At 42.2% G+C, this 24,912-nt stretch overlaps 1 protein-coding gene across 1 annotated transcript in view; it reads right to left on the reverse strand.

Moving 5' to 3' along the window:
- dock3 (dedicator of cytokinesis 3) overlaps window positions 1-24,912 on the reverse strand; it is a 576,384-nt gene that overhangs the window by 47,822 nt on the left and 503,650 nt on the right. Inside the window, exon 51 of the mRNA XM_042088883.1 lies at window positions 21,150-21,225. Within this exon, the coding sequence (XP_041944817.1) occupies window positions 21,150-21,225 (76 nt within the window). The remainder of the gene's footprint in view (window positions 1-21,149; window positions 21,226-24,912) is intronic.

Here is a 24,912-nt window from a genome sequence, read left to right on the forward strand (position 1 = left end):
CCACTTTTGAGGTACAGCTTGTAAAGATAAATGCCACCCTCTGTGCATTAGTTTACCGACCACCAAAAATTAAGCTTAATTGTAATTACATTCAAGAATTTTCTGATCTATCTTTTATGGCCTCTCACTCTGACAATTTCATGATTTTAGGGGATTTTAATATTCACATCTGTTGCCCATCAAAACCTTTGGTTAATGAGTTTTTATGCCTTGTGGACTCTTTCAACCTTGTGCAATCTGTTATGGCCCCTATGCATCAGAAAGGCCACACATTAGACCTAGTATTGTCTTATGGTTTCAATGTTTCCAACTTAGAAATTATGGATGTTGGGGTCTCTGATCATTTTTTGATTTTATTTGAATCTATTTTGTTTTGTCCCCCTGTATCTCCCCCTAAGTCCTATTCCTTTGGCCGTTCTATTAATTCCACCACAGCCACAACATTCTCTAATACTTTCATCCTCTCTCACTCACCTACTATCTCTGTTGCTATTTCCACCTGCTCTGACATTGAAGAATTAGTCACTCTCTTTAATGCATCCTGTCTTGAGACCTTAGACTGTGCTGCCCCACTAAAACAAAAGCGTGTCAAAACTATCACCACTCCATGGTTAAATGCCGCAACCCGTTCTGTCAGAAAATCTTGCAGGAAAGCAGAGCGCAAATGGAAAAAAGAGAAGCTTCAGGTCTTCTATGACCTTTTCAGAGATTCTCTAAAGACCTACCAAAACTCTGTTAAGGCAGCAAAGGTTGAGTATTATGCTCAGCTTATCATAGGCCAAAAGTTTTATTTAATACCATTAATTCTATTATAAATCCTGCCTCTGCGTCATCTACTCTTGCCCCTTCAACAGAAATCTGTGAGAAGTTCCTCAACTTCTTCATCGATAAAATTGACAAAATAAAATCTCAAATCTCACCTCCGGATTCGGATCCCTCAGTGATAGAACTTTCACCTAGCTGCCTCCAACAGTTTCAGGCTATATCTTCCTCCCAGCTTTCTGAGGTGGTCTCCCATATGAAATCTACATCCTGCCATTTAGATGTTTTACCTGCACGCCTTTTAAAAATAAGCTTTTACCATCATCTGCCCTCTTGTATTGGCCATAATTAATCACTCACTAACCAATGGAGTGGTGCCCTCAGGTTTTAAACGTGCAATTGTGCAACCTTTACTGAAGAAACCTAACCTTGAGCCCAGTGACCTGAAGAATTATAGGCCTATTTCTAAATTACCTTTTCTGTCAAAGATACTAGAAAAGGTTGTCCTCTCTCAGGTTTCTTCTTATCTGAGTGAGTTCAATATATGTGATAAATTCCAATCAGGTTTTAGATCTCTGAACAGCACTGAATCGGCCTTGCTTAAAGTCCAAAACGACATTGTCTTAGCAGTTGATTCTGGATCTTGCGCCCTTTTGATGCTTCTTGATCTGAGTGCAGCATTTGACACAATTGACCACAATATCCTATTAAAACGCTTGGAGGATGAAGTTGGTCTCCAGGGTTCTGTTTTGCATTGGTTCTCTTCTTATCTTAGTGATAGATCATTTTCAATTAGTTTAGGCAATTTCTCCTCTTCCTCTGCGGTGTTCCTCAGGGTTCCATTTTGGGCCCTCTTTTATTCTCTCTTTATATGCTACCCCTTGGCTCAATTTTTAAAAAGTATAACATTCAGTATCACTGCTATGCAGATGACACTCAGTTTTACCTGCCTGTTAACACTAATAGCATTTGTTCTTTGGAGAATATTTTTAACTGTCTCAGTGACGTCAAATGCTGGATGGCAAGAAATTTTCTTCAACTGAACGAAAGTAAAACTGATATAATTATTTTTGGCCCTCCAAGTGATGTTTCTATCTTGAAAAATGCACTAGGACCTCTCTCTGCAAACTGCCACAGTGAAGTAAAGAATCTTGGGGTTTTCTTTGACTCCTCTTTAAATTTTAATAAGCAAGAAAATAGTGGGGTCAAAGGCAGCTTTTTCCAGTTAAGAACCATTGCAAAACTGAAGCCCTTTTTGTCCTTCTCCGATCTTGAAACTCTTATACATGCTTTCATACCATCTAGACTAGATTATTGTAATTCATTATATGCAGGCCTGACCCTCTCCACTCTCAACAGACTTCAGCTAGTTCAAAATGCAGCAGCTAGATTATTAAGTGGCTCTAAGAAACGTGAGCATATAACTCCTGTGTTGGCTAAGCTGCACTGGTTACCTGTGGAGCACAGAGTTAATTTTACAATTTTACTTTTTGTCTTCCAAGCCCTCAGTGGTTTGGCACTTAGTTACATAGGTGACCTACTAATTCATTACAGCACTCCAAGATCACTTAGGTCAGTGGTCGGCAAATAGTGGCCCACGGGCCAATTTTGGCCCGCCATCTATTCTATCTGGCCCGCGAGATGACGTTAATTTCGGAACGGTATTGGCACGCGAGTGCGCGTAATCTCACTTCCTTAAAAACCTCTGCGTCCGTAAATGGTTTATTGTGACGGGTAAGAACCCATGCTGCTTTAATGGACGCACTCATAGCCCTTTGCTGCTCGGTGAGTGATTGAACTAGTATTTTGGTGCTGTGTGCATATCCAGCCTCCAATGCTTTAATTTTATGCGTTTGCACCTCTGTCCCAGGAGGATACGCGTTTTTGAACTGGCCATGTTTTGTCTCATGGTGTCTTCTGATGTTGTATTCTTTGCAAACGACAACCGCCTCGTTGCAAATGAGACACGTAGGCTTGGCATTAATAAATGCAGGCAGGATAAACGCATACCTCTGCTTTCATTCTTCTTTGTAGGTCCTGCATTCTGAATCAATTTTTCTTTTCGAGGCTTTCGACAACGACATTTTGCATCGATAACTAGCATATAGCAATGTTCAGCTAATCATTTACACGTCATCTAAAAGAATAATATTTGTATACATTAGTTACGGCAGGTTGCTAGGCAAGTCGCCTGTTTCATGAGAGACGACAGGAGATGCAGCAGGCTGCATAAAAACAGCGCACATAAGCAAATAAACGTTTTTAATGGAATTAAATTAAATGCATTTTAAAAGTTAGATGATGTTTATTTTAATATAATATAATAATTAATCATTTAAATAGTAGGCCTATAACACCCCCCCCCCCCCCCATTACAAAAGCTATGGCCCGCGATGCCATTGTCTGAAAAAAAATTGGCCCGGGTCCAAATGTAATTGCCGACCCCTGACTTAGGTCTTCATCTCAGAATCTTCTCTATATCCCCAAAACACGCCTTAAAACTAAGGGTGATAAAGCCTTCTCTGTTGTTGCCCCCCAACTCTGGAATAGTCTGTACATATTAAGTCCTCTCCAACCATTGAGTGCTTTAAGTCTAACTTAAAGACTTTCATTTTCTCCCAAGCTTTTAATCTACCTTAATACCCCCCCCCCCCCCACACACACACACACACTCTTTATTCTTTATTTTATTTTTGACCAATTTGTTTATTATTTCAATTATTTATTTATTTTCCCCCATGTTATGTTATTATTGTTGTTGTACCATTGTCATTGTTTTATGTTTGTTTGTAAGCACTTTGGTTCAACTCAGTTGTTTTTAAATGTGCTATAGAAATAAAATTGACTTGACTTGACTGGAATTTAGCCTGGTCTGGAGCAGGCTAGCCCCACAGAATAAATCGCCATGGTAACTTATACCATAACATATCCTGCTGCCCCCTATATGGCGTTTTACAAACGGAAGTTATGGAGGTGCGTGACGGAATTTGCCACGCCTCCTTCAATCAGTCAGGTTATTTATTTGCAGTCTACCTGCCGAAGTTACAGCATCGGTGTTACTCCGCTCGCAGTGACTACCGGTTTGCTCTCTTGTCTCAAGCAGAACTTGCTGCCCATTATCTGTTTCAGACCTTCATGGTCTAGGTTGCGTGGGGAAACTACTGGAGGGAGGTAGTTATTATCTTGTTGCTTTGTATTAGAGCTGTTTGTATAGCCCACTCGTTCCTGCTGAATGTCGAGATGCGTGTCACAAACACGTATAGCCTACTAGATGAAGGCACTTGTTTTGCTATTTGTCTGTGTTTAGCTAACAACTTTTCGGTTGCATTTGGTGTGTTAATGGTTACAGGCTCACGGAGTAGCCACTACTGCTTGTCTGGAGGCATATGGTGAACTGAGGTCAGTGTAACGTTAGGCTAAATATCCCGTGAACCACACTTGAACATTGCAAGCAGTCATGTTATATTGACGTGACATTTCTGATAAATCAGGCTTCCAGTCTGTCCTTCGGGGTTCTTTGAAGTTGCTTGGAATTTTGTTAACCAACGTGTTGTCTATTCTTAGTTGTTTGTCATTCAAATTTGTTTCAGTAGCCAGTGTGCCTGTATTCCAGTGGCGGCTGGTGGTATTTTTTTCTAGTGAAGCAGTTATGAAATTATGACCCCCCCCCCCCCCCCCCCCAAACGAACATTGCGCCTAACACAAAGTTGGTGAGGTTGAATGTATTAGACACATGATGACATTGAACTGTCTACAATGGCATAAACAAAAGCTATGTTGTTTGATCAGTCAGAGAGCTAGACAGAGTAATTTGTTGAGAAATCAAGACCTGTTTACCATCTCAAAGTACAGGCCACAAATGGAGTGTAGTAGTAGGCCTAAGATTGGACAAGACAGTAAACAAGGTTTATGTATTATTATTATTATTATTATTATTATTATTATAAGTTTGCATTTTTTGTTAGACATTTTGCTTGCAAAGACTAGGCTATCTATGGTCATGCCCCCCAAAAAGAGCATCTCCACTTTAGCACTAATTAGTGACCTAGGTAAGTCTCTATATACTGAAAACAATACCAACTATATTTTTCTGATCTTGATATAAGATGAATAACACTTGGTTAGATAAGCAGTTTTTGCAGTGTATTAATGCCAAGTTGTTGATGTCCACAACATCTTGAAACAACAACCTTCCAATATTCTAAGCTACTAATTATGCCCCATAAGGCATAGTGCAGGCTCTAAGCAATGTCAATAGCCTATTAAAGGGACACCAGGCAACGTTTTCGTGTTAATTACTCATCTTCGTAAGTCGGTATATGGTTAAATGACTCATTACAGACTTCATTACATGAAGACTCTCTCGCCCGCCCCTACTGCCTGTAGGAAGAATATCCCGCTTGCAAGTTCAGTGTATTGTACCCGCCGACCGAAGCAGGATCAGTTTGCATCCTGCATCCACAGCACAGAGGGAGGCTAACGAAACGCTATGTTATTGTTGCAAACATATGTATAATGGCAGAGCCAGCGAAGAAGCAGCGAAAACCCTTGACGGAAGATGCAAAGAAAAGGAAAAGAGCTTCAGACCGAGCGAGGGGGAGTTTTGTAGAGAAAAAGCATCAGGCTTGCCTGGTGTCCCTTTAAGAGACACATTCTTGCCTCTGGGATACCAGCTCCTTGACACTAGTTTGAACCGTTATGCATATAACAAAGAATAAACTGCGCATATGCAGTGTTCACTTAAGAAATTCACATTAAGAAATTATGACAACAACTGCAGTGAGTTGGGAGAGAGAAAGCAAGAACACATAGGCTACTACTGGCCAAATCCTCTCCAATTGTTAGAATTGGACTCTGGGCGTTTGGGAACAGCTGAGGGAGGAGGCTACTTGAAACTGTGAGTTTCGGTCGGTGTGAGCGAGCGGACTTTCAGTTGACAGTAATTAACACCCTTTTGAACAATCTAAGCTGTGCGAACGTCAGAGGGCGGTCTACGCTGATGCATCATTAGCGAGATAGGAGGACAGCTGCATGCAATTCCTAGCAGCATAAAATTAGTGGCGGCTGCTGAAGCGTCAGCATAAGCGGCAGCCCTCGTTTCAGCCAGCCTCGTGTAAGACGGACGCGGTCAAGACGAGCAAGTTGACCTGTGCAAGTTGACCTGTGCAAGTTGACCTGTGCAAGTTGACCTGTGCAAGTTCACCGAGCACAGGCACCGACAAAGGCAAAATGTGCCGTTCCACCATATCTGTTATCACCGGCCATTGCAGAAAACGGCATCATGCCAAAAGGGGCAGAAATCGCCTTAACCTCCAGCAACTTAAACGATCCTCACCGACAGAAACCTCCTTCTCCATGGGCTTGTGGAACTGTCAATCCGCAGTCAACAAAACGGACTTCATAGCTGGCTATGCCAACCACCTTTCATTGGAACTCCTTGCTCTCACTGAGACTTGGATCAAACCAGAGAACACTGCCACCCCGGCTGCACTCTCCACTAACCTTACACTATCCCACACCCCTCGCCCATCTGGACGAGGAGGCGGGACGGGCCTGCTGATCTCCAACAAATGGAAATTCACCCCGCTACTGCCTTCAAACAAATATGTCTCATTCGAATTCCATGCCATCACAGTGATCGCCCCAGCAAAACTGTACGTGCTGGTCATCTACCGCCCTCCAGGCCAACTAGGCGACTTTATTGACGAACTTGACACTCTGCTATCCTCCATCCCTGAGCATGACTGTCCGCTTCTTGTTCTCGGTGATATGAACATCCACTTAGATGCCCCAGGCTCAGCGGACTTTTTGGCCCTGGTCCACTCCTTTGACCTCGAACTGGTTCAAAGCCCACCGACTCACAAAGCTGGCAAAGAGCTTGACTTGATTTTCACTCGGAACTGCAGCACAGACACCCTCACGGTGACACCTCTCCATCTTTCTGACCACTTCTTCATCCAGTTCAACGTCAGCCTGACAGAACAGCCTCCGGCTCCTCAGCCGATGGTCACGTTCCGCCGCAACATCCGGAACCTGTCTCCAACGCACTTCTCCTCTGTGGTTGCCTCCGGTCTACCTCCACTCAACACCTTCTCCTCTCTGGAGGTCAATGAAGCCACTGACTCGCTCTGCTCCACACTGACCTCGTGTCTAGACGAGCTGTGCCCTCTTACCACAAGGCCAGCTCGATCCAAACATTCTCATCCATGGCTAAATGATACCCTCCGATCGCAGCGCACCAAACTCAGAGCCGCGGAGAGGAAATGGCACAAATCCAAACTAGCTGACGACCTCAAAAACTACCAGACACTCCTGACCTCCTTCTCAGCCAGCATCACTGCTGCTAAGACTGCTTTCTACAATGACAAAATCAACAGCGCTACAGACACTCGAAAACTTTTCTCAACCTTCAAATCGCTACTCAACCCTCAGCTGCCTCCTCCTCCATCCAGCCTTACTGCAGATACCCTCGCCTCATTTTTTACAAACAAAGTGGCGGCAATCAGCAGTCAATTCTCTACATGCCCACTCAACGCATCTGACTCACATACCGCACTCCTACAACCTCTAGGGACTGCTGGAACATCTTTTTCAGCATTCACGCCTCTCTCCGAGAGTGAAGCGTCCAGACTCCTGACATGCAGCCGTCCTACCACATGCTCGCTGGACCCTATACCTACGAGCCTACTTCAGTCCATCAGCCCGACCATCGCTCCAGCTATCACACATGTGATCAATGCCTCGCTAACCTCCGGCACATTTCCAACAGCGTTCAAAATGGCCCGGGTAACACCGTTACTTAAGAAAGCTTCTCTCAACCCTGCTCAAGTCGAGAACTACCGCCCTGTCTCACTACTGCCTTTCCTATCCAAAGGCATTGAACGAGCAGTCTCCAAACAGGTCTCTGACTTCCTTTCACAGAACAACCTTCTGGATCCAAATCAGTCTGGGTTCAAAAGCGGCCACTCTACCGAAACGGCTCTGCTGTCTGTAACAGAAGCCTTAAAAGAAGCCAGGGCGACCGCTCGGTCATCAGTACTCATTCTGCTTGACTTATCGGCTGCCTTTGACACGGTTAATCACCGTATCCTTCTCTCTATACTCGCTGACATGGGAATCTCCGGAGCTGCTCTCTCCTGGTTTGAATCCTACCTCACAGGACGCTCGTTTAACGTATCATGGCTTGGTCAGCTATCTGCACCTCACCATCTCACCACAGGGGTCCCCCAGGGCTCAGTGCTGGGCCCCCTCCTCTTTGCTATCTACACCACCTCCTTGGGACAGATTATCCGTTCGCACGGCTTCTCATACCACTGCTATGCAGACGACACACAGCTCTATCTGTCCTTTCCACCTGACGACCCCCTGGTTTCAGCACGGATCTCGGATTGCCTTTCAGACATAGCTACATGGATGAAGGCACACCACCTCCAGCTGAACCTCTCAAAGACTGAACTGCTGGTCATCCCAGCTAAACCTACCATACACCACGACATCAACATCAAATTTGACTCCCTGTCTGTTTCACCGACCAGGACTGCAAGAAATCTAGGAGTTGTTCTCGACAACCAACTAAACTTCTCAGATCATGTTGCCTCAGTCGCCCGGTCATGCCGTTTCGCACTCTACAACATACGGAAAATCAGGACTTACTTGACTCAAGATGCTACCCAACTTCTGGTTCAGGCAATAGTCATCTCACGACTCGACTACTGCAATGCCCTCCTGACAGGTCTCCCAGCCTGCGCAGTGAAACCACTTCAGATGATCCAGAACGCAGCGGCGCGCCTGGTCTACAACCAACCCAAAAGGGCACATGTTACCCCGCTGCTCATCCAGCTACACTGGCTACCTATGGCGGCCCGCATTAAATTCAAGTCTCTAACGCTTGCCTACAAAGTAGTCTCCGGTTCTGCTCCCACCTACTTGAATGCCCTCATACAGACTTACACTACCTCCAGACCGCTGCGCTCCTCTGACGAACGACGTCTAGCTCTACCACCGGTACGCTCAAGCCAATCCAAACTTTTCTCATCTGTTGTTCCTCGTTGGTGGAACACACTGCCAGTTCCTACAAGGGCAGGGACATCCTTTTCCACGTTCAAAAAACTCCTGAAGACCCAGCTCTTTAGAGAACATCTACTCTCATAGCAACACTTACAACAAGTCTTACTGATCCTAGCACTCACCAGCCGTTTTAAACTGACAAGTAACTGTTAAAATACAGCACTCACCGACGCACTTATTCTTACTGTACTCTAATGTGTTTTTTTTTTAAACTGTCCTAAAATTGTGAGAATTGTTCTAAAACTTACTGTTTACCATGTTGTTAGTCGCTTTGGTTAAAAAGCGTCAGCCAAATGTAATGTAATGTAATGTAATGTAATGTATACCATGACTGCTGCTCTGGCATATGTTTGACCAACCAGTTTGTTTCTGTCACTGCCTTCCTTCTCTACAAAGCTAAAAATCCACTTGGCATCTGCCTCCTGATACACTGAAGAATCCTAGAATTTCTTTCTGAATCAATCACTCCAGCCACATCAACATAATGTTGATAGTGGACAATTGTACTTTACATGAAATGTCAAGTGGTCTTATCAATATGCCACACGAAAAACGGTGCTGTGTCTTTCGTTTATAAATGGTAGTTGAAATTTAGCTTCAAGCAGATTGTTCTGAATTATCTTTGACAAAGTTGAGGATTTAAAATGGGAAGCCAAGACGTTATAACACATCAATAGCATAGGCTAATGTTATCATAACACATCAGTGAACTTGCAGGACGGCTACGTTGAGAAGCTGTACTTTCTAATGCATAGCCTACTGTAACAAGTTTATCCTTACCGTAGCACCCACGAACCGTGTTAATTTCACATGAAGTCTCTTGTGAATGAGTTACACAATTTATAATGAAACTCTAGTAAGGTCACTGAAGGCAACTGAAAAGTTATGGCAAGCAAGCTCACTAATTGAGAAAGTGATTGGCCAGAGTGTTGCGTCAATCATATTCAACGGCAGGAAGTGTGAAATTCTGCCCAATCGGTCACTGCTTCACGGGTGGGACTTATCTGCCATAAGGATCAATTGACACAGAAAAAATCCACGAGCCGCCTGGGGTTTCACTCGATTTACACTGAAGTCAATGGGGAAAGATATCTATGGTAGTGAAGCAAAACGAAAAGTTGGTAAAGCAGTCTGATTCACTGTAATTCGGTGTTCCACCGCGGGAGAGATGGCGCTGTTGTCACTCACAGAATTGATTTCAGGAAAACAGCTTGTGTTAGTGACAGTATTTCTGTTTCAAAGGAGAAAAATTGGGATTTTTTTGTGTGTTTTGTTCTTTACTTTTTTTTTGGTGAAGCACTGCTTCACCTGTAGTCTTATAGAAGCCTTTTTGCGTGGGTCCCAGCTTGTAACTTCTAACACGTTACATCCTTTCCACTTCGTTTGTTTTAGCAGGCAACTAGCTCTCCCTCATTACAGATGGCTAAAAGTTAGCCTACACATGAAATTGTGTTGACCTACTATGCTACAAACTACTGCCGTTTGTCAAGGGTAATTACAGTATATAGCTAAAATTACCTAGCCTACTGTGTTTGATTTTAGTAGGCTACTGACTAGCCTACTCCTGCTATAGTCAGTGTGTGTCACTGTGGGCTATGCAGTGGGTTCTAGCTTACCTTGTAGGCTATTTCCTGCTACATGATTTCAATAATAACTTTAAAGTCTCAATTGCTGTGACTGAGGGTTCTAGCTCATTAAAGTTAACAAGTAGACCTACATGACAAACAGCTAACCAACCCAGCTGCGCTTTACAGCTAACGCAGCCACATGTTGCTGACTGCTACCACTTTGCCTGTTTAAAGAGTCTTATCTCGGCGTTTGATTCGTGATAAGAAGTTTTAAGTTTAATATGCATGAGTATTTCGCTGCGGTGTTCATGATGCTAACCTTAATGAACACCTAGATGAACTGTCATTTGGCCAGATTCTGTGCCGCAACAATCTGTATCATTCTGATCCAGACATGCGCACATATGGAGGCCCTGTGTGTGAGCGTGTTTGTGAGAGATGCGGAGTTGAGGTCAGTTTTGCCGCTTTTACCCCCACCTCAATGCCAGCTTTGGCCGTAAGGCAGCTGATACACAGGAGCTGTTGCTCTGTCGCTCATTGCTAAGAGGGCAAGGAAGGAATTTTTTCTCCTTTAAAGTGTTTGGGAGTTTTTTCGCCTTCCTCTGTGTTGAGAGTGCCAGCATATTAAAGTCTTCCCTAGCTGACCAAGGGAGCACCTACACCTGCGTGTAGCTTTGCTCTGTTACACTCCTAGCTGACCATGCAAGCACCTACACCAGCGTGTAGCTCTGCTGTTCCTTGGAATCCTTTCTAATAATGTGCTGCTCACCACTTCTCTTGCTATAGCTACAGTATTTTAATTACTTCCTGGTTTCCATAGCACCTCATATTGCTAAATTGGCGCTATTGCTGTCCCTGGATTACTCAAACTCAATTATCACAACTCTATGTAATTATATGCTCTATCCTGGGGTGTTAGGCCTGTATCATCAAAGCATGTTGTAAGCAACAGCCTAACAACTACTAGACTACTATCGTCTCCATTGTACTTTGTGGCTAAATGTAATTCGCTCATTTTGAATTGCTTGATAGGTGTTGGCTAAAATAAAACCTACATTCTTAAACAATTTCAAATCAAGGCCAACACTTTCCCGATTTTCTCCTGAAACTTCTCCTCAGAGTGTTGAGCAGATAGGCTACTCTGTGCAACCTCCTCCCCCTCCCGGACTGGGAGCAAAATTCGGCCCTGGCAATTTTCTCCAGGACCGGCCCACTACAAACATGTATTACAAACACACAGTATTATGCTGTAGCAACACTTCATAAACTGAACCCAAACATTTAGATTTGGACCTATAGCCTAATCACAATAACACAGGGGTCCGGGGGTGTCTCTCCGGGATTTTAAAAAAAAAATCTGGTTGCTAATCACAGGTACAGGATTCAGGGATAGGCTACTAAAGACAGGCTCATCATCTGTCTGTCTTAGGGTGACCACCCGTCCCGCGTGCGCGCACAGCGTTTGAAGCCCAATTCATGTGTCCCGCAAATTGAGACTGTGTCACTCAATGCTTGCTCAAAAAAAAGTTGGTCGCTCTATATCCTGCAGCCGGTTGCACCAGTTGAACGTAAGTTCCATTTTAGCTTAGTTCTAACGTAAACTACGTTGAAGTTTACGAGCTACTAAAATGTATCGGGTTGCACCAAACTGAATAGTTTCAATGTAACACCAGAGATCGGTAGACGGGCTCTGGTAACACAAGTTATGACTTAAATTACACCCCCCTCTCCCTAGGTGTAAGGTCCGTCGTAGGTGAATTGTTAACATGGTTTTCTCATTTAAATTGTGGGGATGTTAAATTTAACAAAGTATAAGTGGAGAAGAGTTACATATGCGACCGATTACACACATTTAATTTAGCTACTTGAGCAGTGCTTGAATGATGTTTGTAGGCTATTCACTGGAAATCATATGGACCTAACAGTAGCCTACAAATAGGCTACCAAACATCTACCTATTATTACCACACAAAGCATACATTTCATTGCTGTGGATTGATCTGTTATCAGAGATTTCATTAGCCATAGCTACTTGAAAGAGTGTTAACGTTACCGTTACCTTCAATAACGTTAACGTTATCCACTGCAGTAGCCTACGTTAGGCCAAGTGGAAATATTCCCAAAGCACATATACAATAAAATAAAGTCTGTTATTTACAAATACAGTGTTATTTTATTCCATACAACAAAGTAATTGCGGAGGAGGTCAAACCTAGATGTGGCTTTATCATACAACATTAGTGAACATTAGGCTACCCAGAACACTGAACAGTTTTTTTTCCCCTGCGCCTGCCTTTACTAACATGCAAGTCCACCATCCTTCCTCCCCCTTCTCGTTTCGTGAACCTCTGGCGTTGTGAGTTAAGACTTTCCTGTTAATCCTACAATTTTACATTATAATTTATTTAAAGTGAATAAATAATGAAAAATAAATCAAATGAAATAGCTAAAGTAAATCGTAAGTGGAAGTGGATCTGTCAATTCATTGAATGTTCAAAGTATTATGAATCTTTATTTAGAAAAAAAATACACATTGGTTGGTCATGATACATCAGCAATTACACATGTTTAGGGGAAGGGCATTATTAATATACCATGTAAGGTGGTATGTGCTAGAAATGGGTAAACCACTATCAGTGAGTCTGCCCGTGAGGTGGGGGCACCGCCGCGCCAGGCAGTGACCCACATTGTCCCTCAGAAACATACCCCTTGTCCCCCCTTGGTCTTATTAGCAGGTGGTCACCCTAGTCTGTCTCACGTCATGTTACCCCATGCATTAAACCACATGTCACTGCTTGACTAAATAAAAAATATAGGCTACTGAACATGGACATCGTCATAGTTGACAGAAATTACGTTTTGTGCCAACATGTTGTAGGCTAGAAACACAAACACAGCCTTTATTTGGTGCAAATCTTCTCCTAAGTTTGGTTATAGTCTGCGATTCACATTAACTGTAGGCTATCACCACATACAGTGGGCATCGCTTTCAAATGACCACTTCATTCGCGCATTACGCGGCGCGAAGCTGCGAGAAGCTTTAGTACCACTTTCAGCCACTGTGCGTCGCTCTGCCACTGTACATCGCTCTGCCTGCCGTCCCTTACATAATTGTTGCCGAGAGTAATCCCAGCCTACGAATTCAATAACAAAATAAATCATGCATAATTAAACATTACCTCGATTTAGGCTACTTGGGTATGGCTTAAGGCTTGACTACACGAAAATCGAAATCGAAATTTGCTGTCTACATTATTGTCAGTGTTGGGGTTAACGCAACTACGCAAATCAAAACAGTGGTGTGATAATTGAGCCAGTAGAGAAATAACTGTTCAGAATTAATCTGTAGCCTTGGGTAGGCTTCTGCAGAAAACAATGTTGTTGCCGATTTAATACTATCTGGCGACGTTTTTAACAGGCTACGCAATAGAGGCTTAGACAACTATGACCCACGTTTTGGTTTCGTAAATTAATTTGCCCTACTTCTTGACTGAAATGTAGTCAATTGACTGCTTGACATGTCATTTTTATTTTTCTGTACGATAAACAATTACATCTGCTTTATGCCGCAGAATTACATTCATATTTGGCTGACTGCAGACGCGCCACTTCCCTCCCCATATTCCAATATTAAGATAGTATAAAGTGCTTTTTGTATAGGCTACTATCATAAAAAAAAAATAGTTAAAACGAATAGCTATTTGCAATTTGACAAAACACTGGTCCTCATTTTACGAATGCGAGGACGATATGAGCCTGTTGCATTTAGTTAGATGTCCGAGTCACTGGCTCGTAATCACAATAATTTAACACACGACAGTTGGATAACCTACTTCATCATGTCCCCATGCCTACATTTTTGTGAGTAGCATAGAGATCGTTAAAAACAATAAAGTATGGCTCTCCGTTTGGGACATCGAAAACTTTTTTTAATTTTTAATAGACTACCGTCGAAGATGCTGACTTGCAAAAGCCTCGGGATAACACGTTATCTCCACTATCATCAGTCATGCCCCTTGATCAAAGTGGGGAATGAAATAAAAGTTTGATAACCACTGGCTTAACAAGTTACCTGCAGTCCAGAACACAGAATCTATTGCAATATTCTGATGATCGGCGATGATATCGGCAAATGTTTGTTTTCCAAAGTAAGAATTTCACTTCACCATGCACCTTCGACAATACCTGGCCTACCTGGTATCATTACAAACACTATTCTGTGTCCTAAAACTGGCATATTTTATGGCATTGTGTCATGTAAGTTCGTTGCAAAATCTAGAGAAATGTGTGAGGTGGTCAGCAGGGGACAATTGAGACACACATTGGATTGTGTTATTACTTGAACATTCCACACTATCCACAGCTGTGGTAGGCCTATCAGGGGCAGGAGGATTACTGTCAGCGCAGGCTTTATATAAAATTCTTCAACAGAAGGCCTCGAATGTTGTCTTGTTTGTGGAGCGCTTTGCTTCGCTTCTGTAATTTCGGCTTCATTGAAAATGAGGGCTTCCCTCAATGACCCTCCGAGAATAAATAAAGGTTGAATGAATGAATGAATGAATGCTAGGAGTGAGTCTTCGTGGCTATGGATGACGTCATTACTCATGCACGAGCTTGACTGAAGTGACCACCTTGATTGACGATTGTAACACGGGAATTCCAAACACCTCTCTTCCGATGATGACTGACAGGTGACAGGTCGGAGAATGCGTGCGCTACACAAGTAATGTGAAGGACGGAAGATGATTAATAACTGAATAAAAAGGCCTAGCCTAAATTATGTTTTATAAACAAAGTTCGGGTGGAGCCTTCGGGATGATTGACAGCAATTAACTCACCCACTGCCGCCGCAGGGTAGGCCTATTTAAGCCGACCTCCTTTTCCATACGTCACACGCTCCGACGTTCGCGAAATCATCCCCCCTCCTCCCCCTACTCCTCCATTTCACCAATTGCCCTGTTACTCATCCTCCTTACACAGGGGGGTGCAAGCGGTCATCGCTCTATCGCGATATCCGCTCCAGGCACTCCAGGACCACGGACAGCTACCTTGCCAAACACGCACTTCTCCCATACATTCTAGTCTAGCTGAAGCAATCATATAGAAGGGCGAACTAGTGAAATGAATAAAGAGTAAGGCAAAACAAATAGCTTAGTAGCCTAATGAAACATAGGCCTATGGATTGATGCAGTAGCCTACCTTTGCAACATTTATTAAATTAATTTGTCACCATATCCCTAGGCTACGTTTGCAAAGAGGAGAACATTTTAATTTGATTCACAATGAAACGTTACATTTCATTTCCATGTTAACAATGAGTAGTTTGTGTTGTTGTTGGTGGCGTTATTGCATCCCTTTTATGAATGCAAAATTGTTCCCTCGCAATTGGAAGCTCCTGTTGCGCATAGGCTATTTCAAAACATCGCAACGTAAAATGCCACAAAAAAGCTGTTTATAAATAGGTCTTAGTGAGTTAGGAGTCCTCTCGAATTAAGCTGTCCCAGACTTAGGTGCTACTTTTAGGTCTAAAACGCTTCGTGAATTACTTTTTGTGAAAAAATTAGGAGTCCTAAAGTTAGGAGTGACACGCCCATTATTTTTAGGAGTTGCTCCTAAATTCGCCAGTTAGGAGCTACTTTTAGCCTTAAAATTCTTTGTGAATATGGCCCCTGAATAAAAAGGCCTAGCCTAAATGAATCAAGGCAAAACAGATAGCCTAGTAGCCCAATGAAACATACGGATTGATGTAGTATCTTGTAACATTATTAAATTATTCTGTTACTATGCCTACGTTTGCAAAAGAGAACATTTTAATTTGATTGACAATAATGTTACATTTAATTTACATGTTGACAATGATTAGCCTAGTTTTGGTTGTTGTTGGCGGCGTTATTGCATGTTAGTTATGCCTACAATGCAAAATTGCTTCCTCGCGATTGGAAGCTCCTGTAGCTGCATAGGATTTCAAAACCGCAGGTTTGTGACTAGGTCTGTGAGTAAGGAGTCCTCTTGACTTCTTTTAAGCTGTCAGGGGTGGGAAGGTGTGATTTTTTGGGGGAAGGGCCGGATTAATTGGGCACAATTGTCTGATGGCCCCCCTTCCCCCCAGCCAACGTGAATCGGGTGGTTAGTTAATAGGCCTATCGTGAAGATTTTTCCTGCCATCTACAGTAAGGCACGAGCGCATCTGTGAGGCCAAGCCTCACCAAGTAGCTCGTTTGTTTACAACTAACATTCCATTTAATTAAACTGCTTTATAGGCTATGCCGAAATAGTTTTCAACATTTTGAATATTAGTGTCGGGTGAATTGAAATGTTCTCAAAGTAGCCTTATGGCTGAAAGCTGCTTGGGACACCCCCCCCCCCCCCCCCCCTTCCTGCACTCATTGTTTCAAAAGGAGTAATTTTGGCTTTGTCAGAACTGAAGAGCTGTGGACGGCACGGCACGGTATGCCCAATGAAAATAAATTAACGCAACGCAACACAACACAACACAGACCCCGCTTCTCTCGCGTCAGTCACTGACATGAACGAAACACAGAACCCGCTTCTCTCACGGCAGTCACTGACAGTAACCTAGAATAAATGCATGGGGAAAAACACTTCCCCATGAGAAAGACATCTTAAAACACTGAAAGTTAATATTTTGTCACTAGCAACATTCATCTGTCCTTTGTCAAATGTATTATGTTCCAAGTACCCTATGCGTAATTCTGCTTCATAAAGTTGAACAAATACATTTGCTTATTTCACAGAAAAATATAAATAGCCGGTCTACAGTGCAGAGTTGGTAAGTTATGGTAGGCCAACTTGCAGTGAACATACAAAGAGGGGAAATTATTTCTCTTGCAGCTGAGTAGCCTCAGGTGCGCACGTAGACATAAGGCCGAACATGCAAGCGCCAATGAATCGTGCTCTCACGGCAATCGCGCCGTTAAACTTAAATAGGTTAACATCACTCTAAGTTCGCCTTCAAGCAAGGAAAACGATGATTTGAAGACATCTGTTTCGTTGGAAGGGCAAGGGGTAGCAACAGGGCAACACAGAGACAGGCCCGATGGCAGGGCTGTTATGAGAGTATTAAAATATAGGATATTCTCGGGAAAACATTAAAACGGCAAGACAGCGGGGAAAGTTAAAATACGTGATAAACACAGAAAAAGTTGGCATGCATTGTTTCGGTCCCCGTGCACAGGGATTATTTGTCATACTATTAATCACATATGATTATTTGTGAAATTGTGCAAACAGGCGCAACACATTTGAAAAGGAAGGACTGGTAGCATGCAAGCTCACGGGAAAGATTGATTTAAGAATGTTATCACAAAGTGTGTGGTTGTGGCGCGGGCGGAAGACAATTGGCAGGGGAGGGTCATGTCTTTTTTTAACAATTCTGTCGGAGGGTCATTGAACAATTTCTAGCAGGCAAGAGAGGGTCATGCAACTTCCAATTGAAGCACTCAAAATTCCTCCGGTGGCCCCTTCAATAAATAACGATCAGTCCCTAGATTGCTGCTGGGCTATATGTCTTGGTTCTGTTAACAACTTATTGTCAAACGCATAGCCTATCTCGCGGTTGCATCCATTACAAACAAACATGCAATGTGAACGTCTGGGATTGGGGAGAGCACTAAATGCTCTTCTGAATAAGCACGAAGTCAAACCTTTAAATGAAAAACACTCTTTAATAATCCAAAAAAATAAACCGCTAATGAAGTAAACTTGTGACCATCAAAAATCGTTTATCGCTCGTAACTCCGTGATACCAGGACGTAACAGGAAGGCATTTGGCTGAGCAACGGAGGTTAATATGTTCCATGTTAATATTAATATTTTTTTTTATCCAAATGATGACTGTCTATCATCGTTGCACTCGGAGAAAACCGGAATGTTTCATTCGTCCCCGTTTCAATCGTCCCGGTTGTACCTACTCAAAACGCAGATAGAACCTTATTATTCTAAGGTAGCGAAATAGCGTTCAGCATGATTCATGCCCAATTAATTCCCCCTGTTAAAGTGTTCGCCTTTGTAGTTTGGTTTCGTGATAGCCTATGATAAACGGCTTATGGCCAAATATGTGAAAACGTTAAAATACAGTAGGCGATAAACCCGGAAAAAGTTGACAGTGATTTTTTCATAATCACTTTGGAGGGTCATAGAAAAATGTATTGCAGGCGAGGGAGGGTCACGTCTTTTTGGACTAATGCTCCCCAAACTCCTCCGGTAGCCCCTTAAATAAATAACGAACAGTCCCTAATGAAGTAAACTTGTGACCATCAAAAATCGTTTATCGCCTGTAGGCCTAACTCCGTGATAACAGGACGTAACAGGAAGGCATTTGGCTGAGCAACGGAGGTTAATACTCTATATTTTGTCCAAATGATGTTTGTCTATCATCGTTGCACTTGGAGAAAACCAGAATGTTTAATTTGTCCTGCGTCTCTACGGCTGCAAACGGGATTCACTCGCAGTTAACCAAATATTTATTAGGGCAGGCATATTTCTGGCTATTACATTATTTCTAAACCAGTCTGCTAAAGTCTGTAGTGAAGTCTGTGTAGGGTTTTCCAGGCTCCATTTCTTTTTACGACACACCCTGCTCACTTGAGCCATCTACCGGTTGTTTGGGTTGTTGCAGCGTCTCACTGGAAAAATACAAATTAAAGTCGCGTGATACCGCGTGATCCCACGCACGGACCGCGAGTGAAGCTGGCCAATTCGAAGCACTGCCCACTGTAGCCTACTAAACGTTTTTGCCCTAGTTTGTGTGCCGTCATCACATTTCGGGAGGAGCGTGACGGAATTTGCCACGCCTCCTTCAATCAGTCAGGTTATTTCTTTGCAGTCTACCTGCCGAAGTTACAGCATCGGTGTTACTCTGCTCGCAACCCACCACCTCCCCTTACGCCTCCCGTCTTCCATGTTTAAAGGATAAGGGGGTGTATGACGGAATCCTGCCCGACTCCTGCCTGCGCAGTCGACTCCGGCACGATTCCGTGAAGCCCTTCAGGACCATGGCCAGAGACCTCGGAAAACATGCTTTTCTATCATGCTTTTATGTATTATGCTTTTATGTCTTTATGCAAATTCAGGAATGTGAACTAGTGAACCCGCTTTTGTGCAACTGGATCACGGATCAATTGAGCCAGGATAACCAAGATATCCCGGCTTAATCCCTTATCCTAGTTTTGTGCAATAGGCCCCTGGTGACCTTCTCAAAGTAAACGGTAACACTAAAGCAAGAGGCTACACTGAGATTCTGGAGGAAAAGATCAGGCAGTGTGCCAAGAGACCTGCCCCAATAGGCATCATTGGACCATTAAACCATACAATGATCCAAAACATACAGCCAAACAAGTCAAGAAATGGTTAACAGACAACAATGTTATATTTTAGAGTGGCCCAGCCAGTGTCCAGGGCCCAGTTCCTCGAAAGCATCTCAAGCCTAAGAGCGTCGTAAATTCCCTCTTACGAACGTCTTAAGATTTGCCAACTGTTTCCCGAAACCATCGTAGCTTAAGAGCGTCGTGAAAACACTCGTAGATCTACGAGTGCTCCAGAGTTCTCGTCATTACCGGCTAAGAGCGTCTTAACAATACTTCTCTCTGAGGTCACCAACAGGACATACAGAGGAATTACAACTTAGAATACATAATCCAACGTACGTTCATTCTTTATTGTGTTTACCTGTGATGAATCAGATTTTAGCGTGCAAATTAAATAGCATAGCCTACATTTAATGGTCATAATAATGTGATGAAAAGCGGACAAAAATGCAATCAAGTTATGAAACGAGACGTTGCCAGAATAGTTTGCCATTATCTTTGCTAAGTGAATGCTATATTTTATTAGGCCTTTGAGGTAAAAAGCAGAGAAAGCAACATGTGGTTTAGTCTGTACTGCATCAAAATCTAAGCCTACACATTTCCTCACTTTCTTACTTGACTTCTTTCTTATCTTCAAACGTGTTCTTAAGTGACACCGCGAAAAATTATTGCATGGTGCAACAATCTAATCTTAAAATAATTACAATTATTTATGTCTGTGTGGTATATAACCTATACTTGGGATGCTTACATGCAGATGTCAAAGTGTTTCTATTTTCGTATTGATGTGAATTAATGTGTAGATCCGAAGTTTAAATGGTAGGCCTATAGCTGTGACATGCAGTCACCTGACATCACCGTCAAATTAGAGGATATTTCAGAACTATTAACGTGGACAGCTCCCCTTAAGAGAAGTGCATGCGCGTTCACGCTACGAGCATGTTCGGGAAACAGTTGGAAAAAACAAACGAACGATCTTAAGATGAATCGTAGAAAACCCTTTTAAGAGCGTGTCTCCGTCGTTATCGGGAAACTGGGCCCAGACCTCAATCCATCAAAAAAGTGAGTACAAGGCCAGAGTGATGGCAAATAATCGTTCCTGCCTCAATACCCGGATTGCAGCTAAAAAGGTGCGGTCTACAATAATTTTGGAGACATGGAGTGGCTTGGTACGTATTATAAGAACCATTTTGAGTGCTTTGATTGCAAATAAAGATGTTTCCAGTGATTATTTTAAAAGGGTGTAAATAATTGTGGACATGCCATTTTTCATAAAAATGTTAAAAAAGATACGCTTATTTTTTTGATTCCATGTTTCTGCCACATTGTCTTACAACCTTTGGCATGTGGCTGTGTCATTGATAAAGTGATACCCAGTTTTCAGATTACTTTCACTACAGTGTTTTCTTTTGATGATGGAACATACCTTTGCTGCCTGTTGGATTTATCATCTGTGAGGGGGCAGAGTGAGTGGACCTGAGGCTGGAAGAGGAGGGGCTGGGCTGCAATGAAGTACAGAACCACCATGGCCAAGTTTTAAACACAAACCTTCATACAAGTCGTACACTATATATACAGATCCACCTCATATTAAATTCTGGTTATGGTTATGGGATTTGGCAGACGCCTTTCTCCAAAGCGACAAAAACAATATTCAAATTTAACAGGGAACAGATTACAATGTTGGTCATAAAATAAATCATAAAATAAGCAATGAAAATGAGGGAAAAAAGCAATAATAAACAATAATGTCCATTCAATCAATAATATAAAAACAATAACATGGTAAGACTATATTAAGGAGAACATCAATAATAAACAATAATGTAAAAATAATCAACAGCCTAATGGAAATAAAACAATATTATACAAACCATAACGCATAAGAAGCGCTTAAAGAACTAAGTGCATGTTGAACAGGAATGTCAAGACCCAAAACTATCACAGGAACGGAGAGCACTGGGCAACTCATTCCACCACCACTGAGGAAAAGAGTCTTGAATTAGACCTAGTGTTTATGACTGGTCGACACAATAGACGCTCATCAGAAGACCGCAGTGGGCGGTTGGAGATGTACTGTACGTCTTTTATTACGATTATTGAATTAAAATAACTAGGAGCAGATCCAGTCAGTGCCCTATAGGCCAATGGAGAGTAACTACGAGAGGAGTTACATGTGTCCTCTTTGGCTGATTGAAGACCAGGCCTGCTCCAGCATTCTGAATCAGCTGGATGTTATTCGGTTGGGGAATAGCTGTTTTAGCTGGAAACACCCAAAACTCAGTTTTTGAGAGATTAAGCTGAAGGTGCCGATCTTTCATCCAGGCTGAAACAGGCGCGCGGGAACCTATTTTTGACCAGGGGTGCTGAATAACAAAAATAATGGATGTCCGATGATTTCTCCCCAGCCCCCCCCCCCCCCGGACATGTTTAGGATTTTGACTGCTAAATACGTCATTTTAGTGCAGTGTGCGGGTGATAGCGAGAAGTTTTAGAAAATTCCTGGGCAGCCACAAATTCCAATGTTCCGCGACAGCACTCCGAGTCCACTGCCACCCTAACCCCACAGAAGCGCACTTGACATCGTTAGCCTATTTCAGTATAGCTAAGGAAAATTACTTTTCTGATCGTCAAAACCACACCAGAGATGTTAGGCTTTAAATATAGGCTAATAATCAGGCTGCAATGATCTCACAAATAATTTCTGAATAGCCTAAAGTGTGTCATATCCACAGCAAGTATGTGTCCTAATAATTTCTATCTTAGCGACTAGGATAGTGAATGATTTCACTAGCTATGCATTTATTATTTTTGCAAAACTGTAAAACACAATTAAAGTTTCTTTCAGCTTATCCATGGTTTTTTTGAACGTGTAAATCGCATAGAATATGTAGGCCTATATCAACCGTAGGCCTACACACTTGATCGCTATCACCTAGATGAAACCACGCTCACGTTCACGTTGATCTCTATAACTGTTAATTTTTAGTAGCCTATATTCGAACCTATCCATAACCCTTTTTTGCTATTTGACTCATCATTTCACATACAAAAATATAAATAATGTCAGACAGCGAATTAGTAATTATTTAAAAATATATATATCTCCTGCCAGCAGGGGGTGCTGCAGCACCGTCAGCACCCCCCTTCCCGCACCCTTGGGCTGAAATATCCTTAAGGCATTCATACAAATTACAACCCTGTTTTGAAAAAAAATTGGGACACTGTATAAAATGTTAAAATAGAATGTTATGTTTTGCAAACCATGTAAACTATATATATGACATTGGGAATAGTGCAAAAACAATATATCAATTGTTGAAACAGAAATGAGAAATACTCTATATTTTGAATTTGATGCCAGCAACACATTTCAAAAAAGTGAAATCTTAATCACAATGGCAACTTTCATTACATAGAGTATCATTACTTCGGTAACACTTTATTTTAAGACACACATATTCCCCATTAATTAGCTGCTTACTAACATGTATATTAGTAGCATACTAGCCATTTGTTAGTCATTATAAGTCACTAACTAATACCTTATTCTGCAAGATCTTATTCTACCCTTACTAGACCCTTAGAATTTCCTGTATGTAAGCTCCTAATTACCCCTTATTCATAGTTATTAAATAAGTTGTTGCATATGAATTATGATCTAAATATGCATGGCTCAGTATGGGGCTGGTGGTAGTACCACAAGAACAGTTATTCACCCCTAATAATACTTATCAAAGATGCTCTTTTCAAATGGAACTAGACACTAAACCACAAGTGCTTATAGTGTACAAATAACTCATAATTAAATTTTTGTACTGCAGAATATGTTCCCTATTCTAAAGTTGGGTCTAAAATCGATTTTTGTATTTGTGCTATCTTGGCTGTCTGCTTCTTGTGTGCGCTGTAATACACTTAAAAAGTGTGACTAGGAGGCAACTTTAGTTGAACACATGGGGGTTAATAAGTGCCAAATTAATTGTGAATTAAATGTGAACAAAGACCCAACTTTAGAGAACATCGTTTTTTCATGCATATCATGCTATCTTTTATTTGGCCTATAAGGTAAGAACAGAGTAAGGTACATGTGGTTTAACCTGTGCTGCGTCAAAATGTAAACATACAGTGGGTCCCAGTTAAAAATTGACACTTCATTCACGATCAAGGTGATTCACGCAGCTGGGTGAAATGTAAGTACAACTGCAGCCGCTTGGGGGCAGCATAGTCTGCTGTGGCGTTCCACGGTCGAACCGGACGGCGCATTCGACAGCAAGGGCTGTGTTTGGCCGAGTTTTCAGCGTTTCTCTGTGTTTTTAGCAGCCCCTGCAACATGCTAGTCCACTGTAGCCTAAGCTTTGCACATAATGTTTAACATAGTTTTGGATTCAGTGGCAAGATTTCTTGATTGTACAGTGCCTGTCTCTCAGTAATGTTTTAAAATGAGAGCTTCGTCAGCTGGCAGTAGGCTACTTTGTTGGTAGTCATGAGAAGTTCGCTTGCTAACAGAACATAAATATGCTGCCCAGAAACCTTGTGAATAGTTCTGATTTTTTTTACTACACTAACGAGGTTGAAATATAGCCTTTGCCTACAGCATCTCCTTAACAGTAATGTTAACAAAATGACAGCATTCATATGACAAAGGAAAACGAATTCGGTTACTCAAGACTGTGCCACAGCAACCAGTGTAGGCTACATTCCTACCCAATAGGCTACTCAAAGCAGATAGCGTTGTCTGACGGTCGAGTGGGTTAATGCACGTATATCCAGAACAGGTCTGCAACTTTCAGGCAGTTCTGAGTTCGAATCTAGGCAGGAGCAGAGCCATATAAAGGCCTAGGCCTATTGTTATCATTTTTTGCAAGGTGTTGCTCCTGGCAATACTTGTTTATAAGACGTTTGGTGATTAATTGATAGCTGTTTTTGGGACACGTTAAACGTTTATAATGCCCCGTATGCGCCTTTATAATGAGTGCATACGGGGAGTAAAATGACTGTTACGCGCTGTTACAACTGTAGGCTACAATGATTGCAATACAAAAATATGCGCGTGTTAGTTTAGTTAGTTTTGTGATTTTTTGCACTTTTGCCTCATGTGTTTTCAGGTTTGAGGGCTTTTTTGGCAAGATTGACCTTGGTAGACTCTGCATATGTTATTTCTCCGTATGGAAAATAAAGTCAATTTTCGA

This window comes from Alosa sapidissima, chromosome 4 (assembly GCF_018492685.1).
Source record: "Alosa sapidissima isolate fAloSap1 chromosome 4, fAloSap1.pri, whole genome shotgun sequence".
NCBI classification, from domain to species: domain Eukaryota; kingdom Metazoa; phylum Chordata; class Actinopteri; order Clupeiformes; family Clupeidae; genus Alosa; species Alosa sapidissima.